Source organism: Vombatus ursinus, unplaced genomic scaffold (assembly GCF_900497805.2).
Source record: "Vombatus ursinus unplaced genomic scaffold, bare-nosed wombat genome assembly UNPS02010219.1, whole genome shotgun sequence".
Lineage (NCBI taxonomy): Eukaryota > Metazoa > Chordata > Mammalia > Diprotodontia > Vombatidae > Vombatus > Vombatus ursinus.
In genome coordinates, this window is record NW_020949997.1 from 8,834,642 (window position 1) to 8,849,403 (window position 14,762).

The window sequence follows — 14,762 nt, forward strand, 5'->3', positions numbered from 1 at the left end:
GCTGTGTGACCCTGGGCAAGTCACTTAACCCCAATTGCCTCACCAAAAAAAAAAGCAAAAAAAAAAAAGGCACTAGATTAGGGCCAAGGATGTGTGGATTTCAGTACCAGACCTGCTCATTAGTTTACTCTGTGCCCTCAGGAGAGTCAATTCAATTGCTTAGGTCTGTTTCCTCAAGTATAAAATGAAGGGGTTAAAGAGATGGCAGGATAAAATATGAAGTATATTGCACTTTCTATCATGAGACTTGTTCTACTCCCTGCTCTGCCACCAAATAATTGTGTGATTTTGGGCAAATGACTTCCTCTGGAGAACATGTATTGTTGGAGAGAAGATCAAAGAGTATCCCAGGCAGTATTTGGCGCAAAATGATAAAGGTCTCCTGTAAGATCTATGGATAAAGGAGGAATTTATGAACAAATAAGATACAGAGAGATCTTGGGAAGTAAAATGAATAATTTTGATTATTTTGATTATATTTTGCTCAAACAAAACCAATGCAACCAAAAAAAAAAAAAGGAAAAAAACTTTTATAGTAAGTTTCTCTGAGGGAGGCCTCATTTCTCAACTGTATCAGGAACTGAGCCAAATTTATAACAAAAAAAAAAAGAGCCATTCCTCAATTGATAAATGACCAAAGGATATGAACAGGCAGTTTTTAGAAAAAGAAATCAGTTATCAACAGTCAAATGGAAAAATGCTCTAAATCACTATTGATTAGAGAAATGCAAATTAAAACAATTCTGAAATACCATCTCACACTTATCAGATTGGCTAACATAACAGAAAAGGAAAATGATAATTACTTAAGGGGAAGTGGAAGAATAGATACACTAATAAACTGTTGTTGGAGTGGTGAACCAGTCCAGCCATTTTGAAGAACAATTTTGAACTATGCCCAAAGGGCTATAAAACTGTGCATACCCTTTGATCCAGCAATGCCACTACCAGGTCTATATCCCAGAGAGATCAAAGAAAACAGAAAAAGATCTATTTGTACAAAATATTCATAGCAGCTCTTTTTGTGGTGGCAAAAAAAATTGGAAATGAAGGGGACGCCCATCAATTGGGAATGGCTCAATAAGTTATGGTATATAATTGTGATGGAATACTACTGTGCTATAAAAAATAACAAAGGGGATGGTTTCAGAAAAATCTGGGTAGACTTAAATGAACTGTTGCAAAGTGAAGTGAGTCAAATCAGGAGAATATTGTACACAATAACAGCAATATTTTATGATCAACTGTGAAAGACTTACTTATTCTCAACAATGCAATGATCCAAGACAATTCCAAAGAACTCATGATGAAAAATGCTATCCACCTCCAGAGAGAGAACTGATGGAGTCTGAGTGCAGATTGAAACATCTTTATTTTTCTTGCCTTTTTTTTTTACACCATGACTAATATGGAAATGTTTTACATGACTTCACATGTGTAATTCATATCATATTGCTTGTCTTCTCAATGGGTGGGGAAGGGACTGAAGGGAGAAAGTGAATTTGGAATTCAGAATTTAAAAAAATTAATGTTAAACTAAATAAGGTATAATTATAAAAGAAAAGATATAGGTCTGGGAGAACTGGCAGCAAGTATAATCTTTTATTTCCTCTCTACCACCCATTTAATCCCTTACAACCTGAGGGGGAAAAGAAACTCTCACGGATTTTGGAGGGAAAGCTTGATTCTTCTTCTTCTTCTTCTCCTTCTTCTTCTTTTTTTTTTTTGCTATTTTTTCCCTACATGTTACAGATATTGATGAGTGTGCAGAATCCCAGCATACGTGTACCTGGGGGACCACATGTATTAACACAGGTGGCAGTTTTCAGTGTGTCAATCCAGAGTGTCCAAAGAGCAGTGGTAATGTGAGCTATGTGAAAACATCCTCATTGTAAGTAAAGTCCAAAATGTCTCCATAATAGGATCGTTTTAGCCCATAGGGCTCTTTTTTAGTGACTTTCAGCTCTTCAGTGGGAGGGGGCAGCTAGGTGGCTCAGTGGATAGAGCACTGGCCCTAGAGTCAGGAGGACCTAAGTTCAAATCTGGCCTCAGACACATAACACTCACTAGCTGTGTGACCCTGGGCAAGTCACTTAACCCCTTTGCCTAGCAAAAAGGAAAAAAAAAACTCTTCAGTGGGGTTCAGGGGAGGTAGTGTTTTCTAATGGGGTAAAAAAAACACTGTGGGGCTGGGAGTGAAGACAACTGGGTCTTTGTTCTACTTCCATTACTGGCAAAAAAAAAAAGATGAACTGGAGCAAGGCACTTATCTTTCCTGAGTGTCAATGTTCCCAAATATAAAATGAGATTAATAGCTCTTGGCCAATAGATTTTTGTGATAACATTTTGGATATCATTGTTGTAGTATAATGAGGATTTAGTGGTGTACCAAAGAATGCCTTAGTGTCATCTCCCAAAGCTTCCTTTCCAGGGAGGAAATGTACATATATTGTACATATATGTATATGTAGGGTCATAAATTTTATAGTTATTTATTTTATATATATATATATTATAGCTACATTATTTAACGTTCAAAAGAATAGACATTAGTATTAACATCTAAGAGGTCATCCTTCTAGCAGTCACAAGTATCCAGAACATAGTCATTGTATTAGACATCTAGATAATCTCTAAAGTCTTAAATTCTTGAATATTTAAACCAGACAAAGGGTAAAAAGGTCTCATAATCCACAAAACCTATGCCCTTCACCTTAGAGAAAAGCCAGAACCCCTCTCAGGATGAGAGGATTTATAATTGTGTATAAAACTCAGCTCACTGATCTAACAAACAGTTTTCTGGCCTCCTCCTGAATTAGATAGATATTAAAAGCTGCAAAGAAAGGAATGATGTTGATCAAAGCTGAGTCACTAGAAATGGTAGATATCAGCAGGTTTAGGGATTGGAGTGGGGAGATAACAGAGCCAGCTAAAAGTCTGGGACCATTTAATATCTGGGTAAATAGTTGTATATACCCAAAAAGCCCCCTAAAGCATCCTTAAATCACAGTATAGTATAGCAATTGTTGTTCACAGTAATAACCCTGAGTCATCATGTGAATGAGATTTAGTAGTCAATTCAACCAAACTAACATTTCCTAGGCACCTATTATGTGACAAGTGCTGGGGAATACAAATATCAGACAATCAAACAGAATTTATTAACTGCTTACTATCTGTCAGACACTGGGAATACAAAGGTGAATTAGGGTGTACATCCTGACCTCAAGGAGCTCAATTTAGTAAGAGATAAGACATGAACACAAACAAACATGCTACAAATGCAAGTATTAGAAGTCCAAAGTGATGTGAAGAAGTTAAAGGGAGGAGAGATCATTTCTATCTGGTAGAATTTGTGAAGGGTCCTTTGAGAAGAGAGAATCTGAGCTAAGTCTTGATGGAGGGAAAGGATTTTAATGGGTTGAGATGGGAAGAGGTGGGGCAAAGAAAAGTATGCTCCAGGCAAGAGGGATTCTGTGAGCAAAAAACAAAGACAGGGGAGAATAGAGTTGGGTGAGGGATGGAGTAAGTAATATGGTTTGGCTGGGACATGGGGTGGGCAAAGGAGAATAGTACCAGGTAAGCTTGGAAAGGTTGATTATATTTGTATCTCCCTCAAAGCCTAGCACAGTGCATTGTACACAGTGGGAATTTAATAGATGAATGAGTGAAAGATGGAATTAGGTTATGGGGGTTCTGGCTGAGTTTCTATTTTATTTATTAGACAATAGGAGCCAATGAAAATTTTGGAATAGGAAACCAACAGAACCTGAGTGATATAATTAGATTTGGAGAAGGGCTTAGACTGGGGAAAGACTAGAAGCTAGAAGACAGCAAGAAGATTATTATTAAAAATATCTTCTGTTAAATAAAGGAAACAAAACTAACAAATTTAAGTCAGATTTTAATCCAAAAATGATTGAAATAAAAAAGTATTGGTGTAAATACTTTTTATTTAAAGGAGTAAAATTCAGTTTTCTGAAAAATACTCTGACTCTAGAGGTCCAAATATAGACCACTATAGAATATAGATTTTGCTCATAAAATGGAGGCCCTTTGAAAGGAAGATATATACATATACAAACATATTATATCAGTGTGTTGAGGACCTATGGTTTTATTGAAGTAGGAATCCTCTTCGCTGAAGCATATTGCAACCTATCTAAACAAAGTCTCAGAAAGTAGCCTTGGAGGATAGGAAGAACTGGGTTAAAGACCTGTTTCTGACACATATTTGTTATGTGTCCCTGGACAAATTCCCTAACCTTTTAATGATTTAGATATTTCTCTAAGACTGTAACTTTCAGATAAGGTGCCAACTTGCACCTCATCTGAGAATTCCCTATTATACCAATGAAATCACAGGTCCATTTCCTATCCCTAGAGGCAACTAGGTGCCTCAGGAGATAGAGTGCTGGACTTGAAGTTAGGAAGACCTGAGTTCAAATCCTGATTCAAACACTTAATAATAGCACCTACCTTTTAGGGTTGTTGTGAGAATAAAATGACCTAATATTTTAAAGATACTTTGCCAACTTTAGAGCTCTCTATAAATACAGCTATAAATTCTAGCTCCTCTTAGTTACATGAGTTTCAAAAAGGTTTAGTGACTTGTCTATGGCCACATACTTAGTATCAGAGGCAAAATTTCAACCTAGGTCTTTTTGACTTTAAGTCCAGTGCTCTATGACACTATGCCATGTTGCCAGTGTATGTATGCATGTATATATGTGTATATGTATGTACACACTGAAAAATAACACAGTGTAGGTTACATTCATATTTTTATATAAGCTATATTTTGTGGGAAAGTGTGGCACATATAAAAGTGGAACACCATCATTCCTGGTGATATCTGATAAATTTTTTATTTGATGAGACAGTGGTAGAACAGGGAATCAAAGGGACACCTTCACCCCACTACTCCTTTAAGTGAATTGAATATGCTTGTGTCCAATTCATATTTATACAGATGTGGTAGAAGCATGGATAATCATTCTCTGGAATAAGGGGGTAGGAAACTGATGGGTTGGGACAACATGTGTGTGTGCATGTGTGTGTGTGTGTGTGTGTGTGTGTGTGTGTGTGTGTGTGTGTGGGTTGGGATGAAGTAATCATACTTTGGGAATCTATCCCAGTGTATATATGTATAAAAAACCCCCACCTGCCCTGGATCTTAAAACTTCACTGTTCCTTTGTTTTACAGCCAATGTGAACGTAACCCCTGCCCCATGGACAGTAAATCTTGTCACCATGCTCCCAAGACCATCTCTTTTCACTATCTTGCACTACCTTCCAGCCTAAAGACACCAATCACACTCTTCCGCATGGCTACAGCTTCAGCTCCTGGAAGGCCAGGGCCTGACAGCTTGCGCTTTGGGATTGTAGGAGGCAACAGCCGGGGGCATTTTGTGATGCAGCGCTCTGATCGACAGACTGGGGAGCTGATCCTCGTGCAGAGCCTGAAAGGGCCACAGACATTAGAGGTGGACGTTGATATGTCAGAGTATCTGGATCGCACCTTCCAGGCTAATCATGTGTCTAAGATCACTGTTTTTGTGTCACCCTATGACTTCTAAGAGGGCTATATGGGATGGTCACAAGCACCAATCGCTCGGGATTGTTTCTCTTCACCAAAGACTCAGCTCTGGGCACTGGTTCTAAAGACCTCTTTCCTCTTCTTAACCAAACTCATACCTTAGCAGTGGAGACTTTTTGGTCACTGTAATGTCACTGTTCCACATGATGGTGCTGAAGTGTCATCGAGACACTGACACCCCTGAATGATTTCTGCCTTAACGTTCTTCTAGTAGATCATGCGCTAACCTTCTTAAGTCTGCCTCAGGAGATGGAGAGCTTCTTTAAAGACTGTGGGAATAGTAATGCAATTAGGAGTCAGTTGGGGGTAGGAAAGGGCAAAATAAACTTTTCCGATGACTTTCAAATATTTCCTATGCTAGAATAAAACCCTACAATAGAGTGCTTGCCAGCTTGTGACTTTAGTAATGTTACAAACTAGATCACATTTCCTCTATAAGTAGTGGAATATAATGTCTCTCCTCCCCATAATTCAAAGAACCTTTAATATGGGTTCTATCTTTGTCCCCCAACACCACTTATGATGGAGTTCCACTGTAGATATGTCAGCACACTAATCAAAGAAGCTGAGGATGATCTGGAATCTTCCTTATACTTCTTTGAACCAAGAAGACTAAATAATGTATCTATAACAACTATAAGAGATTTTGATATTGCCAGATGAAAACACTTCCTGGGAAGCAGACCTGTATATTAATAACCCCACTTTATAGCTGAAGAAACTGTTTCTGCTTTTCTGGCCTTTGCTCTTGACTTTGACCCATAAAACAACATAGTGCCATTTAGATGCATTAATAAGGCCCTCGTTTTATTGGATTAGCGCAAAGAAACTCGTGGTAATGGGAAAGAATGCAAGCAAGCAGGATAATATGTTGATGAATACTGGATTTTCATACAATAATCCCACTACCAAGGTCTACCAATATGATAGATCAAGAAGCCCACCATCTTGCCATTGATTTTTAAGGAAAAAATGCTCCGGGTGTTATTTTTTCCTTATATGGTTGCCTCCCAACCATGAGTAAGTCAAAAGATGACGCTTTCCAGGTGACTATTGAAACAAAATGCTAGAAAGGGAAAATTGAGAATATTTGTGTATCCAAGAGATTTGTTTAACCTCATTATTGAAATGTCATAGCATATCTTTTTTTAAGCTTTACAAGTTTGTCTTCATTGTATTTTGTTTAAGTTTTATCTGGCATTGAGAGGCAATGTGGCATAGTGTGATAAAGAATCAAAATCAGAAAGACCTAGATTCACATACTGCCTTTAACACTTACTGGATGAATGGCTCAGGCTCCTAGGCACCTTTCTAAAAATTGCAGAGAAGGTGCTGACTTACATTGGTAGAGGCAGTGTCCTAACTTAGGAGATCCTCATAATGATAAAATCACAACTCTAATTGCTGTCCCTGTGTATCTGGACCTGGAGACAATTCTACTATTGCCAATGGAAGAATATCGATAGTACTGTGAGTCCTGGAGATAAGATGGTACTAATGAATACAAACATCTTCATTTGTTACGATATGTTGGACTATAAATGTGATTGTCCCACTCATGAATTGATTTTAAAATGCACATTTTCCTCCCACAAGATTTTTGCTTGGAAAATGAGGCTCCTAGATATCATTGACTCATAGGTAAAACTTGCTTCTCAGAATTCCCCATTTTCTCATACTTGATTGGTGCCTCAATAAATTGTTTTGTGTTTTGCCAAATCAAATAAGTTGGGAATTACAGATAAAATATGAAAAGGTTGCTTCCAATAAAGCACTTCTGCTTTTGCAGGTATTAAAGGCAATATTATTATCTAGAAATGAAAAAATAATCCCAATGATACATGAGGCAGCTGAAATAATGAATAACCATTCATATAACAGAATTCCTCCCCCCCCCCATTTAGGTCTATCGAGGCCTTTAGTGGAAGGAAGGAGAGCTCATGTAGTCAATGAGGACTGTGTAAGATGAACTATCCTAGTACAATATCCAAGTCAAATAAGAATTTTTGAATGCTTTTCTCTTTCAGGAAATACCATCCGTTTTGGAGGTTTCTAGTATTGCTCCTTGTAGCAGGACTGTACTGTTTTTATATTCATGTCACTGATGGTTCCCTCTAGTCCCCTTTTCTACCATTAATGTAGAGATTTTGATAACACTGGGCAGGTCTGAGGTGAAATTTTGAGTTAGATATTGTTTTAACTTTGCCAATTCTGCCTTCCCAGTTTTGACAACTTTGCCATTCATTCATTCAACAAACTTGTTGAATTGCCATTTACCTGGGCTCTCCCGCAGATCCTTGCCTGCTGGGGTCTCAGTTGTAGTACGGCACTTGGGTCTCGTCCCCTCAGAAGCATCCCAACCTGATAAATCTTCTCCCGATTAATACCTCTCTGATGTCCCATTGGTCTGTGCTAGGTGAATACTAGATAGTCTGATAATCTAGATGCTGATATTATCTTTCTTGAGGAATATATTTGAATTTTATTAGGCTTTTCTATACATAATGCTTTAACTCAGGAGTGAATTAAGTGATGGGCATTTCAGACATTATAGGAGGCTGATAGAGGAGATACTTAGGAGTCAGGCCATTTTAACTCACCATAAATAATTCCACATGGACAATGACCAATTTTGCATAGATGGAAGCCTATTTTTCTTGATCCTCACATTCTTGGAGCTGCCCACTAGTCTCCAGATTTTACCATACACTCTTCTTTTTCTCCCAGAGTGATAGCAGCTATATTGAGGGAGTAATGGGCATTCTGGTACCTGGGGCAATCTATGTCTCTCTTCAATATCTTTCAGTATACAATGCTCAGAAGGGGTTTGGGGTGGGATGTCACTACTACATCCTGTGGCTAGAAGGACTTCAGTGTTGTTCCACTTTTAGATGGTGCTGACAGTTCAATGCTATTGAACTGGTAAAGCCCATATATCCCATGAACTCAGTTCTTTGAAAGTCAAATCACTCATCTATAAGCCATAAGAAAGAGCTGTACAAGTGTCCCAGAGGGAAACTAGAGAGCTTCATGGGGAAAAAATTTGTATAGATCATGGTAGGAATGGTCAGGGAGGCTTTTCTACCCAAATAAAATCCAAAGTTACTCCCTCTTGTTAGGATAGTAGATGTGATCAGACAAACTTAGGAATTCAGATGTATCCTCACCCAGTTGATGAGGCTGACACACATCTAGCTAGAAGAAGCAGTTCTGTAATCAGAAAGTTCCAATGAATATGATGGCCAAAAAGTAACAGGTCATAAGACAACAGATTTTGAGCTGGATGGTTTGAATATAATGTCTCCTCTTACCAATTGCCTCTTTCAACCTTAATTTTTATTCCTTCCTAGTATTCAACAATATAATACTAGTCATTAAAGAAAACTTTAAAAGGCAGTATTTCTTGAGATCATTTAAAAATTCGCCACAAAGTTGGGTTATTTAATTCAGATGAAAAGATAAAAGTTTCATCATCTGTATTCATTCCACACAAGCACAGGAATAAATATTGTCTATTTTTATTGATGAGAGTAGTAGGCTTTTTATGAGGGACACATTGAACAATTTAATTTTTTAAAGAAAGTTGGCCTAACAGTTCATTAAATCTGGCATACTTAGGTCTGTAGACAGATTTCAGAGGATCTATGAACTTGGATAAGAAAAAATAATAATAATTTTCACTAACCTCTAAATGAAAGTTAGCATTTCCTTTGATTATTAAAAAAGGCGTCCATAGGCTTCAGTAGACTGCCAAAGCACTCCATGACACAAAAAAGACTAAGAACCTCTGTCTTAATGACTGAATTATCCTGTTACATACAACTGTCAATAAGAGAGCAGGAGGGCCTCCACAAATTAATACTACATGCGATCTCAATATTTCAACCTTCTCCCCTTACCCAAGAAACCACCTAGAATATTTTAATAGAATAGTAAAAAGGTCTGAGTTGATTTTTGTCTCTTCTGCTTATTTTTGGCCTCTCTCTCTGGAAGATGTAAAATAATACTGAATGGATAAGGGACAGGAAGCATGAGGGATCTGCACAATGTACAAACTGGAAAATTGGCTCTTGAGTAATGGAAAGTAGGCCGAGCTCTTGAAAGCCTTTTCTTTTTCTTTTGAAATAAAAGCAACTTAAAAAAAAAGAACCTCACAACCAAATCATTTTCTTTGTAAAAATTAAGGGGTTATAGTAAATGAGCTGCAAGATCTCTTCCAACTCCAAATCCTGTGATCTAAGGACAAAATAATATTAAATCATTGTAATAAACTTGTTGGGTTCAGGGAAGGAACTTGAGGAAGGGCTACAAAGAATATTACTTTGGTAGGCTTTAAGGGAGTTGCGATCAGCTATGAAAAGGTTGTTGCTGACAAACTGTTGCCTCTACTTCTTTTAAGTGTGGAAGGCAATATCATTATTTAGAAATGGCTATATTATGGGCATGTATTATAGAATCTTTTACTGTGTTCATGTTTACTCACTTCGAGAGATGAATCAGTCTAGTCATGCTACTGATTTGCCTCCCTGCTTTTAGTTGTTTGCCCCAAGTAGGACACAGTCTAGGAATGAAGATTGGGGAAAAAGGAAGAATGCATTCAGTACTGTCAGCTCCTCAACCACCAGCAGAATTGTACCCAAAATTTAAGTGTTTGAGGCAATTCAGTTGAACTGAAACTGAGACACCATTCCATGGTAGGAAAACTGACCCCAGAAAACTATGAGACTAATTTTGGGAAGATTTCCATAGGAGGGGGAGGAAGCAGAGTGGAATATGCCAAGAAGGAACTTACCTTAGGTGTGTCCATGGCGGGGGAAGAAATGTCACCTGGGAGCTTCCTGTTTTAATTAATTATTCTTGCTAAGTAGGCATTAAATTCCATTATTTTCTGCACTTCAAGAAAGTGTAAGTGCTATCGGTGATCTCGAAGTTTTAGTACCCTGTAACTAAATTTCCATTGTCCCCCCCCCCGCCATTGTTATAGTTCTTACCACCATCACCACCTTCAGCAATTAGATACCTTCTGCTTGATTTTGAGAGGGTGCTCATTCATCTGTGTTTTTGTATGTTAACTGCCAAACACTCCATTATGCATGTATATTTTTCACAAGTTATTTGACTAAATGAGAGGATTTTGATGCAATGAAATAAAAAAAATTTACATTTGATCTCCTTTTGAGGTTTATTCACAAAGCATTACTTGTCTATAAAGGATGAACAGTTCAATCCAACAAACATTTATTAAGCAACTAATACATGTATACCAGGATTCTAGTCATAGGAAATACAAAGATAGAAAAAAAAAGTCCCTGGCCTTGAGGAGTTTACATTCTACTTGAAAACAGAGGTAATAACATGTATATAGATAAGCATGGGAGTGATGAGGACAAAGGACAAATCCAGACAAGGTGCTCTAGGAATATTTGAGGAAAAAGCATAACTAGGAGGGGAGGTATCCATGCAGTGGCATCTGAAAGATAAGAACTGTGACAAGTGGAGATGAGAAAAGAATGTATTCTGGGCAAGGTGGGGCTGGTCTGGGCAAATTCACTGATGTAGGAAATAGAATGTGAAGTGTGAAGAATGGCTAGCAGTCTAGTTTGACTGGAATGTAGATGGCTTGAAAAAGGAGTAATGTAAGCAAAGACTATTAAAATAGGTTGGCCCAAATTATGTAAGGTCTTAAATGGCAGGAAGGATTTTGTAGTTTGTATTATAGGCAATTAAGAGCCACTGAAAGTTTGCGTTAAGACTTTTGCCTCAGCAACATTATTTTAGAATCTGTATGAAGGATGACTCAAAAGAAGAGAGACGGGGCAGCTAGGTGGCTCACTGGATAGAGCACCGGCCCTGAAGTCAGGAGGACCTGAGTTCAAATCCAGCCTCAGACACATAACACTCACTAGCTGTGTAACTCTGGGCAAGTCACTTAACTCCAATTGCCTCACAAAAAAAGAACCCCAAAGAAGACAGATGAAGTAAGGAGAAAAAATGGGAATCTATGAAAAATATGGCAGGCCAACCAAGAAGTAACAAAACCCTAAACTAGTGTGGCATCCATGCGAATGGATATAGGCAAGAGACATTGTAAATGCAGAATTGATACAACTCAGTAAATGATTGACTCTTCCCTCTTCCCTGTACCACCCCCATCCAAAGATGATTCTGTGGTTTGGAACTTGGGTTACTGGGAGGATGGTAGTGCCATAAGCAGAGATAGGGAAGCTTGTGGGATGCTGGAAAAATATGGTAGGGAATTAAGTTTTGGGCAGACTAAGTTTGATGGTGTAATATCCAGATGGGGACGGCCAACAGACAACTGCAGATTCAGGCCTGGCATTTAGGAGAGATATTAAGGCTTGATATGCATATTTTGGAGTCTTCTGTGTAAAGAGGTTAATTAAAAGCATGTGAACGTATGAGATCACTAAGGGAGAGAACATAAAGAGAAGAAAATATAGGATATTGTCTTGGGGGACACAATACTTAGGTCATGGGAAATGGGACACAGAAGACTAAGAAGTAGCAGTTAGCTAGGAAGAGTACTAGGAGAAGGCATTGATATAGAAAACAAGTGAGGAGAAAGTATCTAGGTAGTTGTTGTTCAGTCATTTTTCAGTCACGTCTGACTCTTCATGACCCCATTTGGGGTTTTCTTGGCAAAGATACTGGAGTGGTTTGCCATTTCCCTCTTCAACTCATTTTACAAGTGAGGAACTGAGGCAAGCAAGGCAAAGTGACTTGCCCAGGGTCCCATAGCCAGTAAGTATTTGAGGCCAGATTTGAACTCAGGGAGATGAATCTTCCTGACTCCAGTTCTGGCATTCTATCCACTGTGCCACCTAGCTGTCCCCAGTCTAGGTAGAGGAGGTGACTGACAGTGTCAAAAGCATCAGAATGGCCAAAGAAGATGAGTTGAGATTAGATAACATGAAATTTTAGTGGAACTTGTTGGCATAGTCTCTTGACTTCCTCCAGGCATGATCAGTAGTTTAAGAGGAGGAGAAGAGAAGGATGATATGGTTGATGGGAGTGATTCAGAGTTAAGGAAGTTAGAACAAGAGATCAAGGAATATGGGGTAAAGGGAGGTCACTCCCTTTTTGAACAAATTAACTATAGACTCAAAACTAAGAAGATAAGTAAAGAGAAGATAGGGATGATGGGATGGAAAAACTAGAGAGAATAGAAAAGCAAATTTCAGAATTAAAAATATTGAAACTGAAGAGTTTTGGGTGGTGATGAGGTCTAAGGTGTGATGACACTTGTGGGTACATAGAGGACATTGTAGTTGAGATGGTTGATAGTATCATTATGCCAGAGTAGCCTCATTTCTTTCTTTCTTTTTTTTTATGGTAGACTACTGCAAGGGAAAACGTCTTCGTAGATACAGTTGGCCTCAGAGTCAGAAAGATGTAGCTTCAAGTTCTGCCTTGGACACATGCTAGTAGCTTTTCAGCACAGTCCCAGCATAAAGCATGGGTTTGGGGATAGGAAGGATTTTTTTAAAATATATTTTTTGATGATGATAATGATGAATAAGAAGATGATAATAGGTAAAAGAGTAATGATGACTGCATTACTAATGGCCATCATAGAAGTAAAGAAGTATCAGAATCCAGCCATACTGAATTTGTCTAGTGAAATACAATTTATGGGGAACTATCCATTAAAACATCTGAATTCCTATTCTCTGATGATGTCTTTCCAAATGGACAGCTTGAGCAAATTAGCATATCTATTTATGAGCACTATTCCATAATCCAGAGAGAATTAAAATGGTGTCTTCATAAACACATCCATGAATTGTCTTAAGGAACATGTGAAAAGTTCCAACAGGAAGGAACACTCTCACAGGAACACAGACACTTGCAGGGTTGGAGCAGACCCCACAACTCTCAGATGCATGGGAAGCCCAATGGTATCTGTATCTGGTTGCCTGTATGTTGGATTCTGATATCCATACAATGTAAATTGTCAGTTCACCAAGATTCTTCCACTGAAGGTACTTCTGCTCCTCTTTCCTTGGGGATTGGTAATTAATACCAAGAAAGCTCACCTTATCCCTTTCAAAGAATGGTGTCTTGTCTATTAGGCAGAGGCAAACACTGAATTCCATGATTTCAAGAAAGCCTTTTTTCTCCAACATTTTTATTTTCTGCAAATGTCCTCTACAGAGCTCTTTCTACCTTGAAAATGCCACAGATGTAGGCCTAGCAGTTGTTCCCTGGCCTCCTTGTTCTTGTATTCCTTTCTGTTTGCAGAATGAATCTACAATCCTGTCTTCTAGAAAGGTGCAGATATCAACAGATGCGACAGCGCTCCTCTCTATTGTTAGGCCAATGAATACATTCATGCTGTAATAGAAACATCTGACTGGTCTTCTCAGGCCCTCTTCTCTAGGACCTGGCCTCCTTAAGGAGGTATAACATTTCACCATAAGGCATGTGAAGAATTAAATTAAATTTTTCATCAGTAGGTTGGAGGATATGGAACAGTTTATGGGAGGTCTTTGCAAAGATGGAGTTGGGCAAACATCCTTAAAGTACCTTAGCCTGCATCAGAAATGCAAGCAGCAAGATCTTATCAGAATTCATGTGGGCTTTTAAATAGAGGTAATCCATTCAACTCAATTCAATTCAGTCAATCGAATCAGTGAAATATTAGCTATCTATAAGGGCAGGGACTACTTTTTGTTTGTTTTATTTCATCTTTGTTGTATCCCCAGCAACTAGCACAATGCCTTCCTTGCAAGCAGTTGTGGTGGTGGTGGTTGAGGACCATGACATCAGGGTGGTGATGACATGTCATGCAGGATTTAACTGGATTTAAGGGAGGGAGGGCTGTGCAAAGTCAGCAGCCTCATTTTTTCCTCCTGAGCCATCTGGGTCCAGTGGGGAGATACAGATCAGAAGAACTGGAGATGGCCCTAGAAGCAATAGGAGACCTTGGTCTTTTTAAGCTAAGGTCTTTAACAGGTCTCAGTTTGACTGAGGCAATACCCATTCAGTGATTAAGACTAGGTAAGAAATAAGGCATAGAATGGCCTCTTTACCTAGTCAAAAAAAATCAGTCTGGGAGGGGAATACTCTTGGGATTTCTGGCCAGAACAGAAACATTTGCTATTTACATTCACTCAGAGCCAATCAGAGCCCAAACAATGAC

General features: G+C 38.5%; 1 protein-coding gene across 1 annotated transcript in view; it reads left to right on the forward strand.

Annotated features, from left to right (window-relative positions):
* The window catches only part of FBLN7 (fibulin 7), an 84,428-nt gene extending 73,706 nt beyond the window's left edge, over positions 1 to 10,722 (forward strand). The window contains exons 7-8 of the mRNA XM_027853928.1: positions 1,753 to 1,891; positions 5,207 to 10,722. Coding sequence (XP_027709729.1) covers positions 1,753 to 1,891; positions 5,207 to 5,579 — 512 coding nt within the window. The 3' untranslated portion in view covers positions 5,580 to 10,722. The remainder of the gene's footprint in view (positions 1 to 1,752; positions 1,892 to 5,206) is intronic.
* The last annotated feature ends 4,040 nt before the right edge of the window (positions 10,723 to 14,762 follow it).